General features: G+C 38.1%; 1 protein-coding gene across 1 annotated transcript; it reads right to left on the bottom strand.

Moving 5' to 3' along the window:
• Positions 1 to 7,187: 7,187 nt before the first annotated feature.
• Positions 7,188 to 10,942, bottom strand: LOC148100845 (uncharacterized). Its single transcript, XM_087846803.1, has 4 exons — positions 10,571 to 10,942; positions 8,468 to 8,623; positions 8,131 to 8,223; positions 7,188 to 7,879 (listed from the first exon to the last, which is right to left on the bottom strand). The coding sequence occupies exons 1-4, from the start codon at positions 10,940 to 10,942 to the stop codon at positions 7,562 to 7,564; spliced, it is 939 nt and encodes a 312-aa protein (XP_087702929.1). The 3' UTR covers positions 7,188 to 7,561.
• Between the last annotated feature and the right edge of the window lie 12,349 nt (positions 10,943 to 23,291).

Below are 23,291 nucleotides of genomic sequence, written 5' to 3'. Positions count from 1 at the left end.
CGTAAATATGTGTGTCTGACTCTTCTATCAAGACTTACAGCTATTTTTATGAAGTTGTACAAAAACGCTTTATTTCGTCAAGACAGTGCGTGTCCTACGATTACATGCATTTGAATGGGGGAATGCGGCCGAAACAAAGTATAGGTTTTCATTATGTGAATAACTTGAAAATCTTGGCTCAAACAGCTTCAAAACCTGTTTGCCCAGCACGGGGATCTTGAATTGTATAAGATAACGCCGTAAATATGTGCGTATGCTTCTTCTATCAACACTTTCAGCTATTTATATGAAGTTGTACAACAACACTTTATTTCGTCAAGACAGTGCGTTTCCTACGATTACATGCATTTGAATGGGGGAATGCGCCCGAAACAAAGTATAGGTTTTCATTATGTGAATAACTTGAAAATCTTGGCTCAAACAGCTTCAAAACCTGTTTGCCCAGCACGGGGATCTTGAATTGTATAAGATAACGCCGTAAATATGTGTGTCGGACTCTTCTATCAAGACTTTCAGCTATTTTTATGAAGTTGTACAAAAACGCTTTATTTCGTCAAGACAGTGCGTTTCCTACGATTACATGCATTTGAATGGGGGAATTTTGCCGAAACAAAGTATAGGTTTTCATTATGTGAATAATTTGAAAATCTTGGCTCAAACAGCTTTAAAACCTGTTTGCCCAGCACGGGGATCTTGAATTGTATAAGATAACGCCGTAAATATGTGTGTCGGACTCTTCTATCAAGACTTACAGCTATTTTTATGAAGTTGTACAAAAACGCTTTATTTCGTCAAGACAGTGCGATTCCTACGATTACATGCATTTGAATGGGGGAATTTTGCCGAAACAAAGTATAGGTTTTCATTATGTGAATAACTTGAAAATCTTGGCTCAAACAGCTTCAAAACCTGTTTGCCCAGCACGGGGATCTTGAATTGTATAAGATAACGCCGTAAATATGTGTGTCTGACTCTTCTATCAACACTTACAGCTATTTTTATGAAGTTGTACAAAAACGCTTTATTTCGTCAAGACAGTGCGTTTCCTATGATTACATGCATTTGAATGGGGGAATGCGCCCGAAACAAAGTATAGGTTTTCATTATGTGAATAACTTGAAAATCTTGGCTCAAACAGCTTCAAAACCTGTTTGCCCAGCACGGGGATCTTGAATTGTATAAGATAACTCCGTAAATATGTGTGTCTGACTCTTCTATCAAGACTTACAGCTATTTTTATGAAGTTGTACAAAAACGCTTTATTTCGTCAAGACAGTGCGTGTCCTACGATTACATGCATTTGAATGGGGGAATGCGGCCGAAACAAAGTATAGGTTTTCATTATGTGAATAACTTGAAAATCTTGGCTCAAACAGCTTCAAAACCTGTTTGCCCAGCACGGGGATCTTGAATTGTATAAGATAACGCCGTAAATATGTGCGTATGCTTCTTCTATCAACACTTTCAGCTATTTATATGAAGTTGTACAACAACACTTTATTTCGTCAAGACAGTGCGTGTCCTAAGATTACATGCATTTGAATGGGGGAATGCGCCCGAAACAAAGTATAGGTTTTCATTATGTGAATAACTTGAAAATCTTGGCTCAAACAGCTTCAAAACCTGTTTGCCCAGCACGGGGATCTTGAATTGTATAAGATAACGCCGTAAATATGTGTGTCGGACTCTTCTATCAAGACTTTCAGCTATTTTTATGAAGTTGTACAAAAACGCTTTATTTCGTCAAGACAGTGCGTTTCCTACGATTACATGCATTTGAATGGGGGAATGCGCCCGAAACAAAGTATAGGTTTTCATTATGTGAATAATTTGAAAATCTTGGCTCAAACAGCTTCAAAACCTGTTTGCCCAGCACGGGGATCTTGAATTGTATAAGATAACGCCGTAAATATGTGTGTCGGACTCTTCTATCAAGACTTACAGCTATTTTTATGAAGTTGTACAAAAACGCTTTATTTCGTCAAGACAGTGCGTTTCCTACGATTACATGCATTTGAATGGGGGAATTTTGCCGAAACAAAGTATAGGTTTTCATTATGTGAATAACTTGAAAATCTTGGCTCAAACAGCTTCAAAACCTGTTTGCCCAGCACGGGGATCTTGAATTGTATAAGATAACGCCGTAAATATGTGTGTCTGACTCTTCTATCAACACTTACAGCTATTTTTATGAAGTTGTACAAAAACGCTTTATTTCGTCAAGACAGTGCGTTTCCTATGATTACATGCATTTGAATGGGGGAATGCGCCCGAAACAAAGTATAGGTTTTCATTATGTGAATAACTTGAAAATCTTGGCTCAAACAGCTTCAAAACCTGTTTGCCCAGCACGGGGATCTTGAATTGTATAAGATAACTCCGTAAATATGTGTGTCTGACTCTTCTATCAAGACTTACAGCTATTTTTATGAAGTTGTACAAAAACGCTTTATTTCGTCAAGACAGTGCGTGTCCTACGATTACATGCATTTGAATGGGGGAATGCGGCCGAAACAAAGTATAGGTTTTCATTATGTGAATAACTTGAAAATCTTGGCTCAAACAGCTTCAAAACCTGTTTGCCCAGCACGGGGATCTTGAATTGTATAAGATAACGCCGTAAATATGTGCGTATGCTTCTTCTATCAACACTTTCAGCTATTTATATGAAGTTGTACAACAACACTTTATTTCGTCAAGACAGTGCGTGTCCTAAGATTACATGCATTTGAATGGGGGAATGCGCCCGAAACAAAGTATAGGTTTTCATTATGTGAATAACTTGAAAATCTTAGCTCAAACAGTTTCAAAACCATGTTTGCCCAGCACGGGGATCTTGAATTGTATAAGATAACGCCGTAAATATGTGTGTCTGACTCTTCTATCAAGACTTACAGCTATTTTTATGAAGTTGTACAAAAACGCTTTATTTCGTCAAGACAGTGCGTTTCCTACGATTACATGCATTTGAATGGGGGAATGCGCCCGAAACAAAGTATAGGTTTTCATTATGTGAATAACTTGAAAATCTTGGCTCAAACAGCTTCAAAACCTGTTTGCCCAGCACGGTGATCTTGAATTGTATAAGATAACGCCGTAAATATGTGTGTCTGACTCTTCTATCAACACTTACAGCTATTTTTATGAAGTCTTACAAAAACGCTTTATTTCGTAAAGACAGTGCGTTTCCTATGATTACATGCATTTGAATGGGGGAATGCGCCCGAAACAAAGTATAGGTTTTCATTATGTGAATAACTTGAAAATCTTGGCTCAAACAGCTTCAAAACCTGTTTGCCCAGCACGGGGATCTTGAATTGTATAAGATAACGCCGTAAATATGTGTGTATGCTTCTTCTATCAAGACTTACAGCTATTTTCATGAAGTTGTACAAAAACGCTTTATTTCGTCAAGACAGTGCGTTTCCTACGATTACATGCATTTGAATGGGGGAATTCGGCCTAAACAAAGTATAGGTTTTCATTTTGTGAATAACTTTAAAATCTTGGCTCAAACAGCTTCAAAACCTGTTTGCCCAGCACGGGGATCTTGAATTGTATAAGATAACGCCGTAAATATGTGTGTATGCTTCTTCTATCAACACTTACAGCTATTTATATGAAGTTGTACAAAAACGCTTTATTTCGTCAAGACAGTGCGTTTCCTACGATTACATGCATTTGAATGGGGGAATTTTGCCGAAACAAAGTATAGGTTTTTCAATATGTGAATAACTTGAAAATCTTGGCTCAAACAGCTTCAAAACCTGTTTGCCCAGCACGGGGATCTTGAATTGTATAAGATAACGCCGTAAATATGTGTGTCTGACTCTTCTATCAAGACTTACAGCTATTTTTATGAAGTTGTACAAAAACGCTTTATTTCGTCAAGACAGTGCGTTTCCTACGATTACATGCATTTGAATGGGGGAATGCGCCCGAAACAAAGTATAGGTTTTCATTATGTGATTAACTTGAAAATCTTGGCTCAAACAGCTTCAAAACCTGTTTGCCCAGCACGGGGATCTTGAATTGTATAAGATAACGCCGTAAATATGTGTGTCTGACTCTTCTATCAAGACTTACAGCTATTTTTATGAAGTTGTACAAAAACGCTTTATTTCGTCAAGACAGTGCGTTTCCTACGATTACATGCATTTGAATGGGGGAATTTTGCCGAAACAAAGTATAGGTTTTCATTATGTGAATAACTTGAAAATCTTGGCTCAAACAGCTTCAAAACCTGTTTGCCCAGCACGGGGATCTTGAATTGTATAAGCGAAAGCCACATATATGTGTATGCTTCTTCTATCAAGACTTACAGCTATTTATATGAAGTTGTACAAAAACGCTTTATTTCGTCAAGACAGTGCGTTTCCTACGATTACATGCATTTGAATGGGGGAATTTTGACGAAACAAAGTATAGGTTTTTCAATATGTGAATAACTTGAAAATCTTGGCTCAAACAGCTTCAAAACCTGTTTGCCCAGCACGGGGATCTTGAATTGCATAAGATAACGCCGTAAATATGTGTGTCGGACTCTTCTATCAAGACTTACAGCTATTTTTATGAAGTTGTACAAAAACGCTTTATTTCGTCAAGACAGTGCGTTTCCTACGATTACATGCATTTGAATGGGGGAATGCGCCCGAAACAAAGTATAGGTTTTCATTATGTGAATAACTTGAAAATCTTGGCTCAAACAGCTTCAAAACCTGTTTGCCCAGCACGGGGATCTTGAATTGTATAAGATAACGCCGTAAATATGTGCGTATGCTTCTTCTATCAACACTTTCAGCTATTTATATGAAGTTGTACAACAACACTTTATTTCGTCAAGACAGTGCGTGTCCTAAGATTACATGCATTTGAATGGGGGAATGTGCCCGAAACACAGTATAGGTTTTCATTATGTGAATAACTTGAAAATCTTAGCTCAAACAGTTTCAAAACCATGTTTGCCCAGCACGGGGATCTTGAATTGTATAAGATAACGCCGTAAATATGTGTGTCTGACTCTTCTATCAAGACTTACAGCTATTTTTATGAAGTTGTACAAAAACGCTTTATTTCGTCAAGACAGTGCGTTTCCTACGATTACATGCATTTGAATGGGGGAATGCGCCCGAAACAAAGTATAGGTTTTCATTATGTGAATAACTTGAAAATCTTGGCTCAAACAGCTTCAAAACCTGTTTGCCCAGCACGGGGATCTTGAATTGTATAAGATAACGCCGTAAATATGTGTGTCGGACTCTTCTATCAAGACTTACAGCTATTTTTATGAAGTTGTACAAAAACGCTTTATTTCGTCAAGACAGTGCGTTTCCTACGATTACATGCATTTGAATGGGGGAATTTTGCCGAAACAAAGTATAGGTTTTCATTATGTGAATAACCTGAAAATCTTGGCTCAAACAGCTTCAAAACCTGTTTGCCCAGCACGGGGATCTTGAATTGTATAAGATAACGCCGTAAATATGTGTGTCTGACTCTTCTATCAAGACTTACAGCTATTTTTATGAAGTTGTACAAAAACGCTTTATTTCGTCAAGACAGTGCGTTTCCTACGATTACATGCATTTGAATGGGGGAATTTTGCCGAAACAAAGTATAGGTTTTCATTATGTGAATAACTTGAAAATCTTGGCTCAAACAGCTTCAAAACCTGTTTGCCCAGCACGGTGATCTTGAATTGTATAAGAGAACGCCGTAAATATGTGTGTCTGACTCTTCTATCAACACTTACAGCTATTTTTATGAAGTTGTACAAAAACGCTTTATTTCGTCAAGACAGTGCGTTTCCTACGATTACATGCATTTGAATGGGGGAATGCGCCCGAAACAAAGTATAGGTTTTCATTATGTTAATAACTTGAAAATCTTGGCTCAAACAGCTTCAAAACCTGTTTGCCCAGCACGGGGATCTTGAATTGTATAAGATAACGCCGTAAATATGTGTGTCGGACTCTTCTATCAAGACTTACAGCTATTTTTATGAAGTTGTACAAAAACGCTTTATTTTGTCAAGACAGTGCGTTTCCTACGATTACATGCATTTGAATGGGGGAATTTTGCAGAAACAAAGTATAGGTTTTCATTATGTGAATAACTTGAAAATCTTGGCTCAAACAGCTTCAAAACCTGTTTGCCCAGCACGGGGATCTTGAATTGTATAAGATAACGCCGTAAATATGTGTGTCTGACTCTTCTATCAAGACTTACAGCTATTTTTATGAAGTTGTACAAAAACGCTTTATTTCGTCAAGACAGTGCGTTTCCTACACTCTAAGAACTAAAACTGATAATTCCTTAAATATTTTGGTGCAACACTTTTACACTCAAAAATAATGAGTAAATGCAAAAACAATCACATCTCTTAAGTACACCTTATTAATTGAGTAAATCCAACTAAAATGGAATAAGTTGTTATGAACAATTAAAGATGTTACAGTAACATACAAAATTGAGTAAATACAATTGAAAATGTAAGTTAAAACAACAGTAACCAAAAGTTCAAACTACATAAAATATTAATTAGGAAATGCTGAAATGCTTGGCACATTTAACCTACACCATCACAATTATTTGTTTTTAAATAATGGTTCAACTTACTTAATATTTTTAAGTTAACTTAAGCAAAAACGTTAATTACAGTTAAGTGTTATATATATATATATATGTATATATATATATATATATATATATATATATATATATATATATATATGTATATGTGTATATATATATATATATATATATATATATATATATGTGTGTGTGTGTGTGTGTGTGTGTGTGTGTGTGTGTGTGTGTATATACATACACACACACACACACAGGAAAAAAAAAACACGTCAGTTCAACATTGTTCACAATGATTTATTTTTACTTTTACTTTTTTGTGAATCACACATTTAGCAGATTCCTTCTCTGAACACAGTGAGCTGAAATCTGTTCTACATTAAGTGGATAAAACTTGGATAAAATTTCAGTCACAACAGCCTTATATAATAAAATTGCATCCAAATTGGCATGCCTGATAAAACTCTGTAAAACTGGCATATTGATGCTAACAACAAGAAAAATGTACCTGCCATACAAAGAATAAAAGTGGCCCAAGTGAACGCAGTGCTTTACCTTTTCAGAAAAGGTCAAATGACAAAAATAAAATTAAGATCCCAAAAAAATATAAATCCTGAAAAAACAACAACATTTGCACTGTGACATAGTTTTTGAACATCTTATTTTGATTCCAAAAAATTGGGAAGATTATAACTAAAGAGTGACCAAAAAACATCCATAATTTAAATAAAAAGGTTTCAAAAAGGATTGCGCTAAAAAAACAAAAACAAAAAAAAAAACATACAGAAGATACTCTCCCATTTACACCTTAATGTGAATCTGGAAAGTTAATACAAAAACACAGTTTATGGTACAAACATTATTTATGAACAGGAATGTCAACACAATGTAATGCCGCAACTGAACCTTTTGATGAGCATTACATGTCACTTAACAAGTCTAACACTTTAAGAACAGCCCTGTGAAATTTTGTCTACAATGAACAGAGGTCATTTTTCAGTCTTTGAGCCTTGACAGAAAGGTTTCCTGGATCCAGCTCCATGAACACTTTTTGAAATGCTTCAAATGTGCATTTGAAATTCTTGAGGTATTTCAGATCCAGAGCATAGCACAGTCCCAAAAGATAGCAACAGGCTTTGCTCAGATTCCCAAGTTTGCCCAGAACAGTAACGCCTTCAATAACAATACCCACATCAGTAGGTTCGCCTGACCTGGCTTGATTCTGCAGCAGGTAAATCTTCATCACCTCCTCAGCCAAAGCCTCTTCAACAAAGACAGCATCAGCACCGTCCTTTAAAAAGAGAAACAACTGTTTTAAGCTCACATATTTCCAAACATTGAAACAAAAAGTTTCATTTGTATGACATCACCAGTACTCATAATATGTGGACACTGTGCTCCAAAATCTTTGAGCAAATGCTATTCTTTTGTATGCTTTGAAGTGTTTTTTTTCTTCTTTAGAACAGTATCTTAAAACTTTTCTATGATCTCACAAGCTAAAATAAACTACTAATATTCCTAAAACAGATTTATTGCACCAACCTCTAAGGTTTTGATTAAGGCACTTGGATCCTCTCCCAGATGGTCAATGAGACATCTGATGACTTCTCGTTTTTTCTCGATGGAATTTCCACTCTGTAAAACAGGAAGTCTCAACTGAGGCAAAATTTGCACATTTAAAACATGACTTACCGTTTCTAGCTTAAACATAACTATTTTTTTTCTGTTGTTGACCTGTTTTCACACCCACCATCAAGGTAAGAACACCTGTGGAGCTAAAATATTGAACAGAAACCTAAGAAAAGCTGTTTTTAGTGGAAGGGCCTCTTCAATGCTGTGTTGGAACGTTTTTGTGGTTAGAAAATGCAATCTTCCTTACCTGAAGCAGAAGGTTTAACTGTGCCCTGTGGCGTTGTCCAGCAGCACCTTTCTTGGCTTGAAACAAGGACAGGAGTTTGGATGAATACAAGTCCAACGATGACATGAACTTTGGTTCAAGGTTCAGGGTCGTGATCCTATGAAACTCTGCACTGACCTGGATGGGAGAGGTCAAAAAACCAAGGACAAAAAATCTGAAGGCCAAAATTCTGATTCAATCAAAAAAAAATCTTTAAGTGGAACTACCATTTTTTGCAACCTGGACCTTATTTTCTAACATGCAAAAGATTAATTTACTCATCCAGACATAAATCCATATAAGTGGAGTTGTTCAGTATGCAGACTAAAGCCTTAACATAAAGTTTTATCTTCCACTAAGCTTCTAAATTTTATGTTATGAATTGCTTGCACTATTTCCCTGTGAGATTGTATAATCTTGGAGGGAAGAGGCGGAGCCAGGTTGCCCTCTGAACCATCGTCTGCCAGGCAGCGATGCGAGAGGAACACACCGCTGAAGTGGCGCACATATTCAGAATCGCGTCAGCGGCTTTACAGAGAAAGCCTTTCAGCTCCTCTGGCAGCTCTGCTTCCTCCACCTTCCTGGAGATGACAAACGCTAGCAAGGCAGTGTTGTTAGTCACTGCAGCTGACTGAACAGTGCATTGATGTGCGCGATCAGTGAACCTTGCTATCAGCTGGTCAAGTTTGGCGGGATGGGCCGGTCGCTGTCCAACGACCTTGGTCATTTTGGTGCCGAAAACTGAAGCGAGGCTCGGCTCTAGAGGGGGGACAGGCGGAAAACTCCGGTCTGTGAAGCCCTCTGTGAAGCCCTAGGTAGAGACCAGCGCTCTAATCTTCGCTGGCTGTGCTGCTGCCTCAGAGAGGTAGGTCATCACCGCCGGGAACTGAGGCCAGATGGGATCTGGGCAACGAGAGTGAGCGGAGCCATACCTTCCCGCCAGATCATCCGATGGGGGTGGAGCAGGCTGAGGGACGGGAAGTCCCTTCTCACCAGCTGCCTCCTGGATGTTGCCAGGCAGATCCAGGAGCAGCGCACCAACAACTGGGAGCAGCGTCCTCGCCGACATGTGAAGGCCAGGGGTGGATGAGCGTCCGCTCCTCCGCCTCCCTTCTGTCGCCAGGCTGCCCAGCTGGGAGGCAGTGGAGCTGCCACCACTGCCGTTTTCCTCACGGTGGGTGGAATCATCCAATTCCGGCCCACCATCGAAGAACTCGATGGCTTCTTCCAGAGAGTACCTCTCTCTTAGCGGGAACGCCTCCTCAGCATCAGCCTTGAAAAAGGCTGACCTCCGCTGCTTTTCCTCTGGCGGGAGGAGCTAACAGGAGCGGCAATAGGATTAAGGTGTGAGGGCGAGGTCTGCATGGTGAGGACCGAGGCAGCCCACGCAGACGGCATGTCGGTCATACGACATGATGTAGCCGGTCTGGCAGGATGGACACAGACGGATGGTCTCGCTGGACATCTTCTGGCTGGCTGAAGAAAAACGGTAGAGCCGATTTCCTGGTCTCACCGTAACTTATACTAGACCAGGGTGAGGCCCACACAGCAGGTGGGCGTGGACTAAAATACTTCAGTGCTGCGTGCACAAGGGGAATACCCATTTAAAGAGCTGCGCCTATACTCATAGAATCTGGGGTTACAATACGTAACCAACGTTTCATAAAAATATTAAATTACTCTTCACTCTTTACTCTTCAGTAAAATCTAGTCTGTCGTTATGTGCTCCAGAGTTAGATAAGTGAGACAAAGGCACTTTGCAATCAGCCCAGTCATTCTTCAGTCAGGTTACATTAGCTTAGCCTAAAACAAGTTAAGTGAACGGAAATTACTAGCATTTATTGTTCCCTAGGCTTGGGAATGGTTTCGATTAGAACCATTCTGGTTTTGATTCAGATTCCTCATTTTGATTCAAATTCCTAGTGATTCTAGAGTCTTATGACAAATTAAAGCAACCTGGCTGCTGCAAGATCATCAAAATCACTAGGATGGTAGCAACATGTTTTTCCTCACTTATCTTATGATGGGGGATCTAACAGACCAAATTTTATTTACAAGTGGATATCCCTTTAAATGTTCACTTACTTGGGAGACGTCAAACAACGCCGGCCTTCTGTCCTTGATGTCGCTGACACTCAGCTGTTGGCTGATAATATCATGTCTTCTATGTGCAAAGGTTTTGCACATTAAATCCTTGATGGCTGTGCTGTTTTTCTTCTTACACTCATCAATCAGTTGTTGTCGCTCCAGCTCTTGCTGTTCTTTACCATCTTGTCCTGGATAGTGTGGCAGAAACAGCACTTCTCCTTTCCGCGCCTTCTTTATGTTCTTCGCTGGAGCCTTGTCATCAGGGTGCTTGTTCTTCAGTGAGTTGCAAGAAACCTCTGGAAGTCCAAGACTTCGTAACTTTGACCTGTAATTTCCCATCTTGTATTTAAGACTATACATCCATCCCATCCAGCCATTACGACTGCCTGGCTCTGTCAGACATGGGTGCTTTTTGACCAGAGCCTCTGCCACTTCTCCAATCTGAAGGCCAGGAGGGTAGGCTGTGTAGCTGTACATATAATCAGCTAATTTTTCCATTATATTTGACTTGACTGAAGTATTGTTCAGCACAGTGCCATTTTGAACAAAGACTTCATTGGCATTTTTCAGTACAGTCTCTGTTGCCACAGAGAAAAGTGGAATGACAATTTCATCTGGCCATGTAGTCTTCAGAGGACTTTGAAGAGGGGAGAGTATGACAGTGTTGTCTGAAGACAGAGATGATCCATCTGTTTGGTCCTCTGTGGTTTTATAGGTTGAAGAGCTTGAACTTTCATTCAGTGAACTTATATCTGAGGGATTTTCACACTGAGGAATCAATGTAAGCACTACTGATGGAATGACCACAGCTTTGACTGTACCCCTATCTTTGATTTGGTTGGGAGAATGAAGTGTAAAGAAATCTCCAAATGAGTCATCATAATAGTGCAATGCGAAATCCTCAACTAGCCCAAATGTCTCTCTCACTGTCTCATGCAACTCCTCAACAGTCCTGGGTATTCCTGAAGAGAGCACAAGCTTCTCACTCTGTTGTCCAAAAATTACTTTCAAGGCAACGGAGTCCATCTGCAGAATAAAAACCACAAGAAAAAAGAAAAAGAAAGGGGGTATCTGAGTCTTTCCCCTTACACTAACAAACAATGTGACGTTTTATTGACACCATTTGCTTGCCTTCAACACGATATGGTGTTAAGGGGTAAGTGTCACCAAGTACTCTGGGATGTATTAAGGTCATTTTCCCAGAAGGATCCAGAATAAATGCCCTAAAATGTTCATCATACCAGCTGTTGAGCAACTTCACAATGAAAAGAAATTCATTGCTTAAGACAACAATCTGTAAAATCTCCACAAAGTCAGGTAAGCCACAAGTAGATCCATGAGGCAAAACCATTCCTGAGGCATATTTAGTTCCATGATGAGTCAGAGAGTTGGTCAAATTCACATAGGCTTGTGTTGGATAAAGTTCCTTGAGACACTGTTGTATTTCTACATCAAGCAGTTCCAATGGAAGAGATGATACTTTAGTGACACACACTGATGGCTTCAATGCATTACCATCTGAATAGTATGCCATCATCATCTGGTGCTTTGAGGCAAGTGACAATAGTACATTTCTGAAGCTGTTTGTGTGTTTAACAACCTTCTTAAAGAAACTATGTTTAGCCTCAAAGCGCATAGTCCAGAGGCATACTAATGGACCAAATCCTCTGATCAAGTCAGGATAATGCTCCAAAAAAATGGTGTTTTGGAGTTAGTTTTTGCTCTGGGAAAACCTCCAATAGCCTGTTGCGATGTTCAGATATAAGTGTGTCCAAGTAGCAAATACTTTCCTCTCTGTGAATAGGGGACACAACAAGTTCAGTTATATCTTTTAGAGTCATAAGAACTTGCCATGCTTCATCATTTTTGGGAATCTTTTCCCCAATAATAAAAGGTAATAGTCTCAATAACGTCCAATTTTCATGTGCGTTGCCACCAATGCTTTTGCGAGTGGAAAAATTTAGGGGGGTGATTTGGGGGCGATCTGTTTTATCGGTCCATTTGTAAGGAAATTCTGTTATGAAGTTATTGAGTTCAGTTAAGGAAAAGTAACGTTTACGGATAAACACATGAAGGCATAATGCTAATTCTAGTGGAATTATGCCTTCAAAAAGGTCGTGCAAAAGATCTGGAGGATACCCTGTGACAAAATGGAAATATTTTAATTTCCCTGTTAATGGACAACCTTTCTTCACACCACAAAAATGAACCGAGGAGGAATTTTCCTTTATGGTTTGGACATGTAGATCATAGTTCTCTTTTGTTCTTGGTGGAAAAGCTCCTGAACGAATTTCTTTTTGCTGAAAGTCTGAATGGTCTCCAAGGCAAAATCTACAGATGTAATGTCCAGAAAAGCTTTCCACAAGTCCACTAAGAGAATGAGCGCCAGGATTGTCAGCACAAACACAAAAAACAGTGCCCCTGATATATCTACCAAGCTGTGAACAAAAAATCCCGTCTCTCTCTAATGTTATGAGATCCTTTAAAAGTGGCTCGAGAACAGTTTCATAGCTAAAAGTTTTAACATCACTTGCCTTACACAGGAGAGCCAATTGAATTGATGTTAGCTGTGATCTCAGTTCAGTTGGTATATCAGCAAGTACCCAGTACACAGCTGTGACTTTGTGTTTTTTTCTTGAAGTCCCAAGTGGATTACAAATTTCAAAGTCATCCACATAGAGAACAAGGGAAATACTTAAGTCCTCAATAGCACAAAGTTGGTTTTGCTTGAAATATTGTCCATCGTGGAAAGAGGATAACTGTGAAGTGTTCAAATGTCTAGTTAATATACTGTTAACATCTTCTTTACTCAGTAACAGCTGCAAGGACTGAAGAATAGGCACATACTGAAAAGTGGAATTCTTTTCTGGATCCAAACAGTATTCTACTGGTTCAATAACACAGAAGTTTTCCTTGAAATATTTCTGTCTCTTATATCTTGAAGCAAAGGGACCATCAGGACTAAGGGCTGCACATAAAGGACTACAGCGACATATTTTTTCAGCCAATTCACTGACAAAAGACTGATCAATATTACAGTTATTCTTAATAAGAATATCACTTATTGACTTTGGAATATACTAAAGTGATAATGTGCAGATATAACTGAGCTGTTCCACCAAGTCATCCACACATTTACCAGAAACATTATAGATGCTTTCCAGTTTTAACAAGAGCACACCAATATTTTTCAAAATTTCATTTGTTGTTTCCCTTTCACAACCAAGTTCAATGGTGACATCCAAGTCCTCGTGATCTTCTAATTCCAGTGCTGGTAAGAAGATTTCATTAGATGTACTGACAGTTTGCTTTGAAATCAAGTTAGTTTTAAAGTGCTTCCATGAACAAAATCTGTGCTTTCGACTTCTGTGAGTCGCATAAGTCCCACAAATGTTTGTCTTAAACTCACAACCATCAAAAACATACTCTATGGTTTCATGGCTTTTCAAATGGGAATTTATATGTTGAAAATAGTCTTTTGTGTTTGGGTAAAATGAGTCACAGATTTTACATCTAATAGTTGGAAGGACCTCACACTCTTCCATTTCATGTGAACTGTGAGACCTAGACAAGTGTGAGCGTAATGCACCCCATGTCTTTAAAGAGCAAGGACAATTCAAATGAAGACAGGGTATGGAATAGCCATGACCAAATGTACCATGTTTCACTCGATAATGTTTGAGTAGTGACACTTTTGATGACTCCTCATGTTTGCAGAGTTTACACTGCCATCTCATCACCTGTGACCTAAAAAATTGTGAGAAAATATGTCTCACAGTATGAAGATGACAGAATGGTGTATAACCATATTTACACAGTTTTTGTATGATTAACTGATTGAATAACCAATACTCACTACCAATTCAGATGGAGGATACAACTTACAAATAAGTCAACATGGAACAAAGTACAATACTTAACCACATTGAAATAATCTGAATCACATCAACACGCTGTATAAATAAAAAGATAGTATGGTGACACTAGATGACAGACCATGAACTCATCAATATATTTACCGAACTGAAAAATTCTCAAAATTTAGATTTGGCATTTGTATGACTAAAATAACCCACCACAAAACCAGTATAAATATTTAGGTGGTATCACCATCCACTACTCGCTTGTATAAAACAATATCATATCATTCCAAAATTGAACACATCAAGTCCTCTGAGTAAAATTACCTGCTTTACTTTGTAGTTGATGCAGATTTTTTTCTCCTGGTGGTGAAGATGGTGCTGAAAAAATACAAATCAAAACTTTATCATTACAAAACATGTCACAGAGTAATCTGCCATAACATCAATCTCTTATAAGAAATTTTAGCTTGGAATGAAATAAACATTTATTTATGTAAATTGGGAGTAACTATACTGGAAATGATGGTACTTTTGGCTTGACCCAAAGGACCAAAGCTTTTTTTTTTCATTATTTTCTGGGATCTGAAAGGAAGTAGGGCCCCGAGTCTAAATTTACTTAAGGCCCCATAGTACTTTGGACCGGCCCTGGATGAGGTAATCTACTGACCCAGGCGGTCCTCTCAGCGTTCTCTCAAAAACTGGCCCTGTTCGGGACAAAGCTGAAAGCAGCGTCTTATATGCTCTGAAAGACCCCACATAGAACAAGAAAGCTAAGCAGCATGGTTGCTGCTATGAACTGTTCCGCGGGCAGGTCTTCTTAGTTACCAAAGCCATTGATGACGTCTGTTCATCTCCTCCTGAACAACCTGACAGAGTGAGTCAGGCCGCGTGACTACTGCAGCTCCCGCACCGCGACTCAACAGGGCCATTTTCTAGAAATGTCTGAGCACACCTGCTTTTACGTGGTTCCTAAAATGCCCCCAATTAAACGGTCAGGTCGCTGGTACCGGGACATTCCGGTCAAATTACCCGGAACGCAGATAGCGACTCAGAACGTAAAAGGATAAAAGGGCGCGGTTTCCCGCCGCCTTGACTGGAAGACGGGTTGAAAACTTAAATTAACGTGCACAAACACGCTGCGAAAAGTGAGCCACCATGACAAACGCTTTCTTCAGAACATGTTATAAAAGAACGGTGTGGATAAAGACAACTAATGTAAGAATTGGTCACTTACCTGAAAACGTTACCAAGTCTGCAGTGGATGTGTGTCTGTCTCGTTCAACGTGCAGAAAATCTCCCATGAGGCTATGCTCCTTGCGCGCTGTACATGCCAAAGGTCATTAGTCTTGCTCAAAGTTTTAAGTTAGTATTGGGGGACAAAATTATATTGATTTTGAACCATTAATAATTAAAGTTAAAGACAATGATAAGTATGAATACCAGTGTCTCAGTTATTTTGAGTACTTTCTATGAGATATATTGAGTAGATTTAAATAATGCACCCTGTGTTTCAAATACAGAATTTTTTCTTTTAAATAAACTTGAACAAAAGAGCTCAGTTCAACTCAAAAACTGGTGTTGAAAATTTAAGCATTCTTTTCAGTATTTTCAACTCAAGATAACAGTTTTGTGATTTTCAAAGATTTAATAAAGGTCATCTAACTTAGAATTATAATGATATTTACTAAGCCCCTGAATAATTTTTTAGGGTGTACGATTACATGCATTTGAATGGGGGAATTCGGCCGAAACAAAGTATAGGTTTTCATTATGTGAATAACTTGAAAATCTTAGCTCAAACAGCTTCAAAACCTGGTTGCCCAGCACGGAGATCTTGAATTGTATAAGATAACGCCGTAAATATGTGTGTCTGACTCTTCTATCAAGACTTACAGCTATTTTTATGAAGTTGTACAAAAACGCTTTATTTCGTCAAGACAGTGCGTTTCCTACGATTACATGCATTTGAATGGGGGAATTTTGCCGAAACAAAGTATAGGTTTTCATTATGTGAATAACTTGAAAATCTTGGCTCAAACAGCTTCAAAACCTGTTTGCCCAGCACGGTGTTCTTGAATTGTATAAGATAACGCCGTAAATATGTGTGTATGCTTCTTCTATCAACACTTACAGCTATTTTTATGAAGTTGTACAAAAACGCTTTATTTCGTCAAGACAGTGCGTTTCCTACGATTACATGCATTTGAATGGGGGAATTTTGCTGAAACAAAGTATAGGTTTTCATTATGTGAATAACTTGAAAATCTTGGCTCAAACAGCTTCAAAACCTGTTTGCCCAGCACGGGGATCTTGAATTGTATAAGATAACGCCCTAAATATGTGTGTCGGACTCTTCTATCAAGACTTACAGCTATTTTTATGAAGTTGTACAAAAACGCTTTATTTCGTCAAGACAGTGCGTTTCCTACGATTACATGCATTTGAATGGGGGAATTTTGCCGAAACAAAGTATACACAGCAAATCCAGCATGTCCAAATTAACACTGTCAGATTTGATTTCAACACTTTTAAAGTGTCTATATGGGTCCACACCAGAGAGTGTTGATTTGACTCTTTTTGGAGAGTTGGTACGTTAACTCTGATTTAGTGTTAAACGCCAAATCTCTCTGGAGTTGATAATTTAACACTTGGTGTTAAGAGTTTATATATTAACTCTCAGAGAGTATTTTAGTTTAACTACGTAAGAGTTATCCTCTAATGAATTCTAAAAAGCGGGAATTTTACTGTTCTGAACTTCTAGAAATTTCTTTTGGAAATAAACATTTACTAAAAAGACGCAATGGTTTTTGAAAAACATTTATTCTGAACTGGGCACCACAATTTCAAAACATTTTCTGAAAGATGTAACAGTGTACATGTTCTCACTTTCATTAGAATTTCGTTTATCAAAAGGTCTGACATAGGTGAGCTGGTAAATGCAAATAACAGCATTCTCATCACTTATTTCAATAAATACAAAATACAATATGCATGTCCTTCATTCATCACTTTGTGGAACTTCAACGCACTTCTGCTCTCCCCCATATTCCATCTTCACAAGCATATCCTATGTGGAGATTGAATAAAAATTAGTTGACACTAATTAATGGCACAAATCAATTGCAGCACAGTAAAAAAAAGGAATCCTCTTTGAGACATTACTTGTGTAAAGTATTTTCCCAAAAGACAAGGACACAGACAACAGGTAATACTGAACTAAATGTAAAACCTCAACCTTTTTCATTTTTACCTAAACCGTGTGCACAAAACTCTGGAGGAATCTAAATGCTAACGTAGAACTCAGTCGGGACTCGGGACATCTGCTACTGCTGTTTGCTCGTTTTTATGGGAGATCGTTTTCAGGCTTCAAGTAGCACCATTATACCAACATTTCACATTCTAGACATTGTTTTAAGTGTATTTGACCAAGAAATTTGACTGAAAATTCACATGCAAGCTTTTTTCAAGGCTGTGGTATTTGCCCGCAAACAATACCTTTCAGCTAGCTAAAACAGAATATTATGCTATCAGCGAGCAACATGGCTAATGCCTTTCACACAGCTTTGTCTCAACTCCAAAGAGCCACAGAAGTAAAAGCTAATAACAATAATTGAAACAATCTTTGAAAACATGACTTACCAAGCATGGCAAACAACTCAAATATATAGAGCAAAATGTTCTGAAACGGCTTCACTTCAGCTTCGATTGGAGCCGTGCTGGGGGCGGAGTCTGTGAATTTACTCTATTGGTGTCATAGCCCCTGTAGGAGTTCAGAGTAAAGAGGTCAAGAGTTAATGTTTCCATTGTAACACCTCCAGATTTGAAATAGAAACGCTCATTTTTAACACTCGATTTTAACTACTATCATTTTACACCTCAGAGTTACATTAAAAGAATGTGACTCTACTTAGAGTAAAATTAACTCTAAGACTACTAACACCAAAACATTTAACACTTTTGAATTTGCTGTGTAGGTTTTCATTATGTGAATAACTTTAAAATCTTGGCTCAAACAGCTTCAAAACCTGTTTGCCCAGCACGGGGATCTTGAATTGTATAAGATAACGCCGTAAATATGTGTGTCTGACTCTTCTATCAAGACTTACAGCTATTTTTATGAAGTTGTACAAAAACGCTTTATTTCGTCAAGACAGTGCGTTTCCTACGATTACATGCATTTGAATGGGGGAATTTTGCCGAAACAAAGTATAGGTTTTCATTATGTGAATAACTTGAAAATCTTGGCTCAAACAGCTTCAAAACCTGTTTGCCCAGCACGGGGATCTTGAATTGTATAAGAGAAAGCCACATATATGTGTATGCTTCTTCTATCAAGACTGACAGCTATTTATATGAAGTTGTACAAAAACGCTTTATTTCGTCAAGACAGTGCGTTTCCTACGATTACATGCATTTGAATGGGGGAATTTTGCCGAAACAAAGTAAAGGTTTTTCAATATGTGAATAACTTGAAAATCTTGGCTCAAACAGCTTCAAAACCTGTTTGCCCAGCACGGGGATCTTGAATTGTATAAGATAACGCCGTAAATATGTGTGTCTGACTCTTCTATCAAGACTTACAGCTATTTTTATGAAGTTGTACAAAAACGCTTTATTTCGTCAAGACAGTGCGTTTCCTACGATTACATGCATTTGAATGGGGGAATTTTGCCGAAACAAAGTATTGGTTTTCATTATGTGAATAACTTGAAAATCTTGGCTCAAACAGCTTCAAAACCTGTTTGCCCAGCACGGGGATCTTGAATTGTATAAGAGAAAGCCACATATATGTGTGTATGCTTCTTCTATCAAGACTTACAGCTATTTATATGAAGTTGTACAAAAACGCTTTATTTCGTCAAGACAGTGCGTTTCCTACGATTACATGCATTTGAATGGGGGAATTTTTCCGAAACAAAGTATAGGTTTTTCAATATGTGAATAACTTGAAAATCTTGGCTCAAACAGCTTCAAAACCTGTTTGCCCAGCACGGGGATCTTGAATTGTATAAGAGAAAGCCACATATATGTGTGTATGCTTCTTCTATCAAGACTTACAGCTGTTTATATGAAGTTGTACAAAACGCTTTATTTCGTCAAGACAGTGCGTTTCCTACGATTACATGCATTTGAATGGGGGAATTTTGCCGAAACAAAGTATAGGTTTTCATTATGTGAATAACTTGAAAATCTTGGCTCAAACAGCTTCAAAACCTGTTTGCCCAGCACGGGGATCTTGAATTGTATAAGATAACGCCGTAAATATGTGTGTCTGACTCTTCTATCAAGACTTACAGCTATTTTTATGAAGTTGTACAAAAACGCTTTATTTCGTCAAGACAGTGCGTTTCCTACGATTACATGCATTTAAATGGAGGAATTCGGCCGAAACAAAGTATAGGTTTTCATTATGTGAATAACTTGAAAATCTTAGCTCAAACAGCTTCAAAACCTGGTTGCCCAGCACAGGGATCTTGAATTGTATAAGATAACGCCGTAAATATGTGTGTCTGACTCTTCTATCAAGACTTACAGCTATTTTTATGAAGTTGTACAAAAACGCTTTATTTCGTCAAGACAGTGCGTTTCCTACGATTACATGCATTTGAATGGGGGAATTTTGCCGAAACAAAGTATAGGTTTTCATTATGTGAATAACTTGAAAATCTTGGCTCAAACAGCTTCAAAACCTGTTTGCCCAGCACGGGGATCTTGAATTGTATAAGATAACGCCGTAAATATGTGTGTCTGACTCTTCTATAAAGACTTACAGCTATTTTTATGAAGTTGTACAAAAAGGCTTTATTTCGTCAAGACAGTGCGTTTCCTACGATTACATGCATTTGAATGGGGGAATTTTTCCGAAACAAAGTATAGGTTTTTCAATATGTGAATAACTTGAAAATCTTGGCTCAAACAGCTTCAAAACCTGTTTGCCCAGCACGGGGATCTTGAATTGTATAAGATAACGCCGTAAATATGTGTGTATGCTTCTTCTATCAACACTTACAGCTATTTTTATGAAGTTGTACAAAAACGCTTTATTTCGTCAAGACAGTGCGTTTCCTACGATTACATGCATTTGAATGGGGGAAGTTTGCCGAAACAAAGTATAGGTTTTCATTATGTGAATAACTTGAAAATCTTGGCTCAAACAGCTTCAAAACCTGTTTGCCCAGCACGGGGATCTTGAATTGTATAAGAGAAAGCCACATATATGTGTATGCTTCTTCTATCAAGACTTACAGCTATTTATATGAAGTTGTACAAAAACGCTTTATTTCGTCAAGACAGTGCGTTTCCTACGATTACATGCATTTGAATGGGGGAATTTTGCCGAAACAAAGTATAGGTTTTTCAATATGTGAATAACTTGAAAATCTTGGCTCAAACAGCTTCAAAACCTGTTTGCCCAGCACGGGGATCTTGAATTGTATAAGATAACACCGTAAATATGTGTGTCTGACTCTTCTATCAAGACTTACAGCTAGTTATATGAAGTTGTACAAAAACGCTTTATTTCGTCAAGACAGTGCGTTTCCTACGATTACATGCATTTGAATGGGGGAAGTTTGCCGAAACAAAGTATAGGTTTTCATTATGTGAATAACTTGAAAATCTTGGCTCAAACAGCTTCAAAACCTGTTTGCCCAGCACGGGGATCTTGAATTGTATAAGATAACGCCGTAAATATGTGTGCCTGACTCTTCTATCAAGACTTACAGCTGTTTTTATGAAGTTGTACAAAAACGCTTTATTTCGTCAAGACAGTGCGTTTCCTACGATTACATGCATTTGAATGGGGGAATACGCCCGAAACAAAGTATAGGTTTTCATTATGTGAATAACTTGAAAATCTTGGCTCAAACAGCTTCAAATCCTGTTTGCCCAGCACGGGGATCTTGAATTGCATAAGATAACGCCGTAAATATGTGTGTCTGACTCTTCTATCAAGACTTACAGCTATTTATATGAAGTTGTACAAAAACGCTTTATTTCGTCAAGACAGTGCGTTTCCTACGATTACATGCATTTGAATGGGGGAATTTTGCCGAAACAAAGTATAGGTTTTTCAATATGTGAATAACTTGAAAATCTTGGCTCAAACAGCTTCAAAACCTGTTTGCCCAGCACGGGGATCTTGAATTGTATAAGATAACACCGTAAATATGTGTGTCTGACTCTTCTATCAAGACTTACAGCTATTTATATGAAGTTGTACAAAAACGCTTTATTTCGTCAAGACAGTGCGTTTCCTACGATTACATGCATTTGAATGGGGGAAGTTTGCCGAAACAAAGTATAGGTTTTCATTATGTGAATAACTTGAAAATCTTGGCTCAAACAGCTTCAAAACCTGTTTGCCCAGCACGGGGATCTTGAATTGTATAAGAGAAAGCCACATATATGTGTATGCTTCTTCTATCAAGACTTACAGCTATTTATATGAAGTTGTACAAAAACGCTTTATTTCGTCAAGACAGTGCGTTTCCTACGATTACATGCATTTGAATGGGGGAATTTTGCCGAAACAAAGTATAGGTTTTTCAATATGTGAATAACTTGAAAATCTTGGCTCAAACAGCTTCAAAACCTGTTTGCCCAGCACGGGGATCTTGAATTGTATAAGATAACACCGTAAATATGTGTGTCTGACTCTTCTATCAAGACTTACAGCTATTTATATGAAGTTGTACAAAAACGCTTTATTTCGTCAAGACAGTGCGTTTCCTACGATTACATGCATTTGAATGGGGGAATTTTGCCGAAACAAAGTATAGGTTTTCATTATGTGAATAACTTGAAAATCTTGGCTCAAACAGCTTCAAAACCTGTTTGCCCAGCACGGGGATCTTGAATTGTATAAGATAACGCCGTAAATATGTGTGTCGGACTCTTCTATCAAGACTTACAGCTATTTTTATGAAGTTGTACAAAAACGCTTTATTTCGTCAAGACAGTGCGTTTCCTACGATTACATGCATTTGAATGCGGGAATACGCCCAAAACAAAGTATAGGTTTTCATTATGTGAATAACTTGAAAATCTTGGCTCAAACAGCTTCAAAACCTGTTTGCCCAGCACGGGGATCTTGAATTGTATAAGATAACGCCGTAAATATGTGTGTCGGACTCTTCTATCAAGACTTACAGCTATTTATATGAAGTTGTACAAAACGCTTTATTTCGTCAAGACAGTGCGTTTCCTACGATTACATGCATTTGAATGGGGGAATTTTGCCGAAACAAAGTATAGGTTTTCATTATGTGAATAACTTGAAAATCTTGGCTCAAACAGCTTCAAAACCTGTTTGCCCAGCACGGGGATCTTGAATTGTATAAGATAACGCCGTAAATATGTGTGTCTGACTCTTCTATCAAGACTTACAGCTATTTTTATGAAGTTGTACAAAAACGCTTTATTTCGTCAAGACAGTGCGTTTCCTACGATTACATGCATTTGAATGGGGGAATTTTGCCGAAACAAAGTATAGGTTTTCATTATGTGAATAACTTGAAAATCTTGGCTCAAACAGCTTCAAAACCTGTTTGCCCAGCACGGGGATCTTGAATTGTATAAGATAACGCCGTAAATATGTGTGTCTGACTCTTCTATCAACACTTACAGCTATTTTTATGAAGTTGTACAAAAACGCTTTATTTCGTCAAGACAGTGCGTTTCCTACGATTACATGCATTTGAATGGGGGAATGTGCCCGAAACAAAGTATAGGTTTTCATTATGTGAATAACTTGAAAATCTTGGCTCAAACAGCTTCAAAACCTGTTTGCCCAGCACGGGGATCTTGAATTGTATAAGATAACGCCGTAAATATGTGTGTCTGACTCTTCTATC

The sequence above is a fragment of the Neolamprologus brichardi genome, chromosome 10, assembly GCF_056152115.1.
Source record: "Neolamprologus brichardi isolate AB-2024 chromosome 10, ASM5615211v1, whole genome shotgun sequence".
Lineage (NCBI taxonomy): Eukaryota > Metazoa > Chordata > Actinopteri > Cichliformes > Cichlidae > Neolamprologus > Neolamprologus brichardi.
The sequence above is the reverse complement of the archived record's forward strand: the minus strand, read 5'-3'. Positions and strand labels throughout refer to the sequence as shown.

Excerpts from the sequence above, each read along its gene's own strand:
- LOC148100845 (XM_087846803.1), bottom strand. The coding sequence starts at position 10,942 with ATGGGATGGATGTATAGTCTTAAATACAAGATGGGAAATTACAGGTCA. Across the intron at positions 8,624-10,570 it reads CGTTGTTTGACGTCTCCCAA|GTCAGTGCAGAGTTTCATAG; the intron begins GTAAGTGAACAT and ends TCTCCCATCCAG. Across the intron at positions 8,224-8,467 it reads AGTTAAACCTTCTGCTTCAG|AGTGGAAATTCCATCGAGAA; the intron begins GTAAGGAAGATT and ends CCTGTTTTACAG.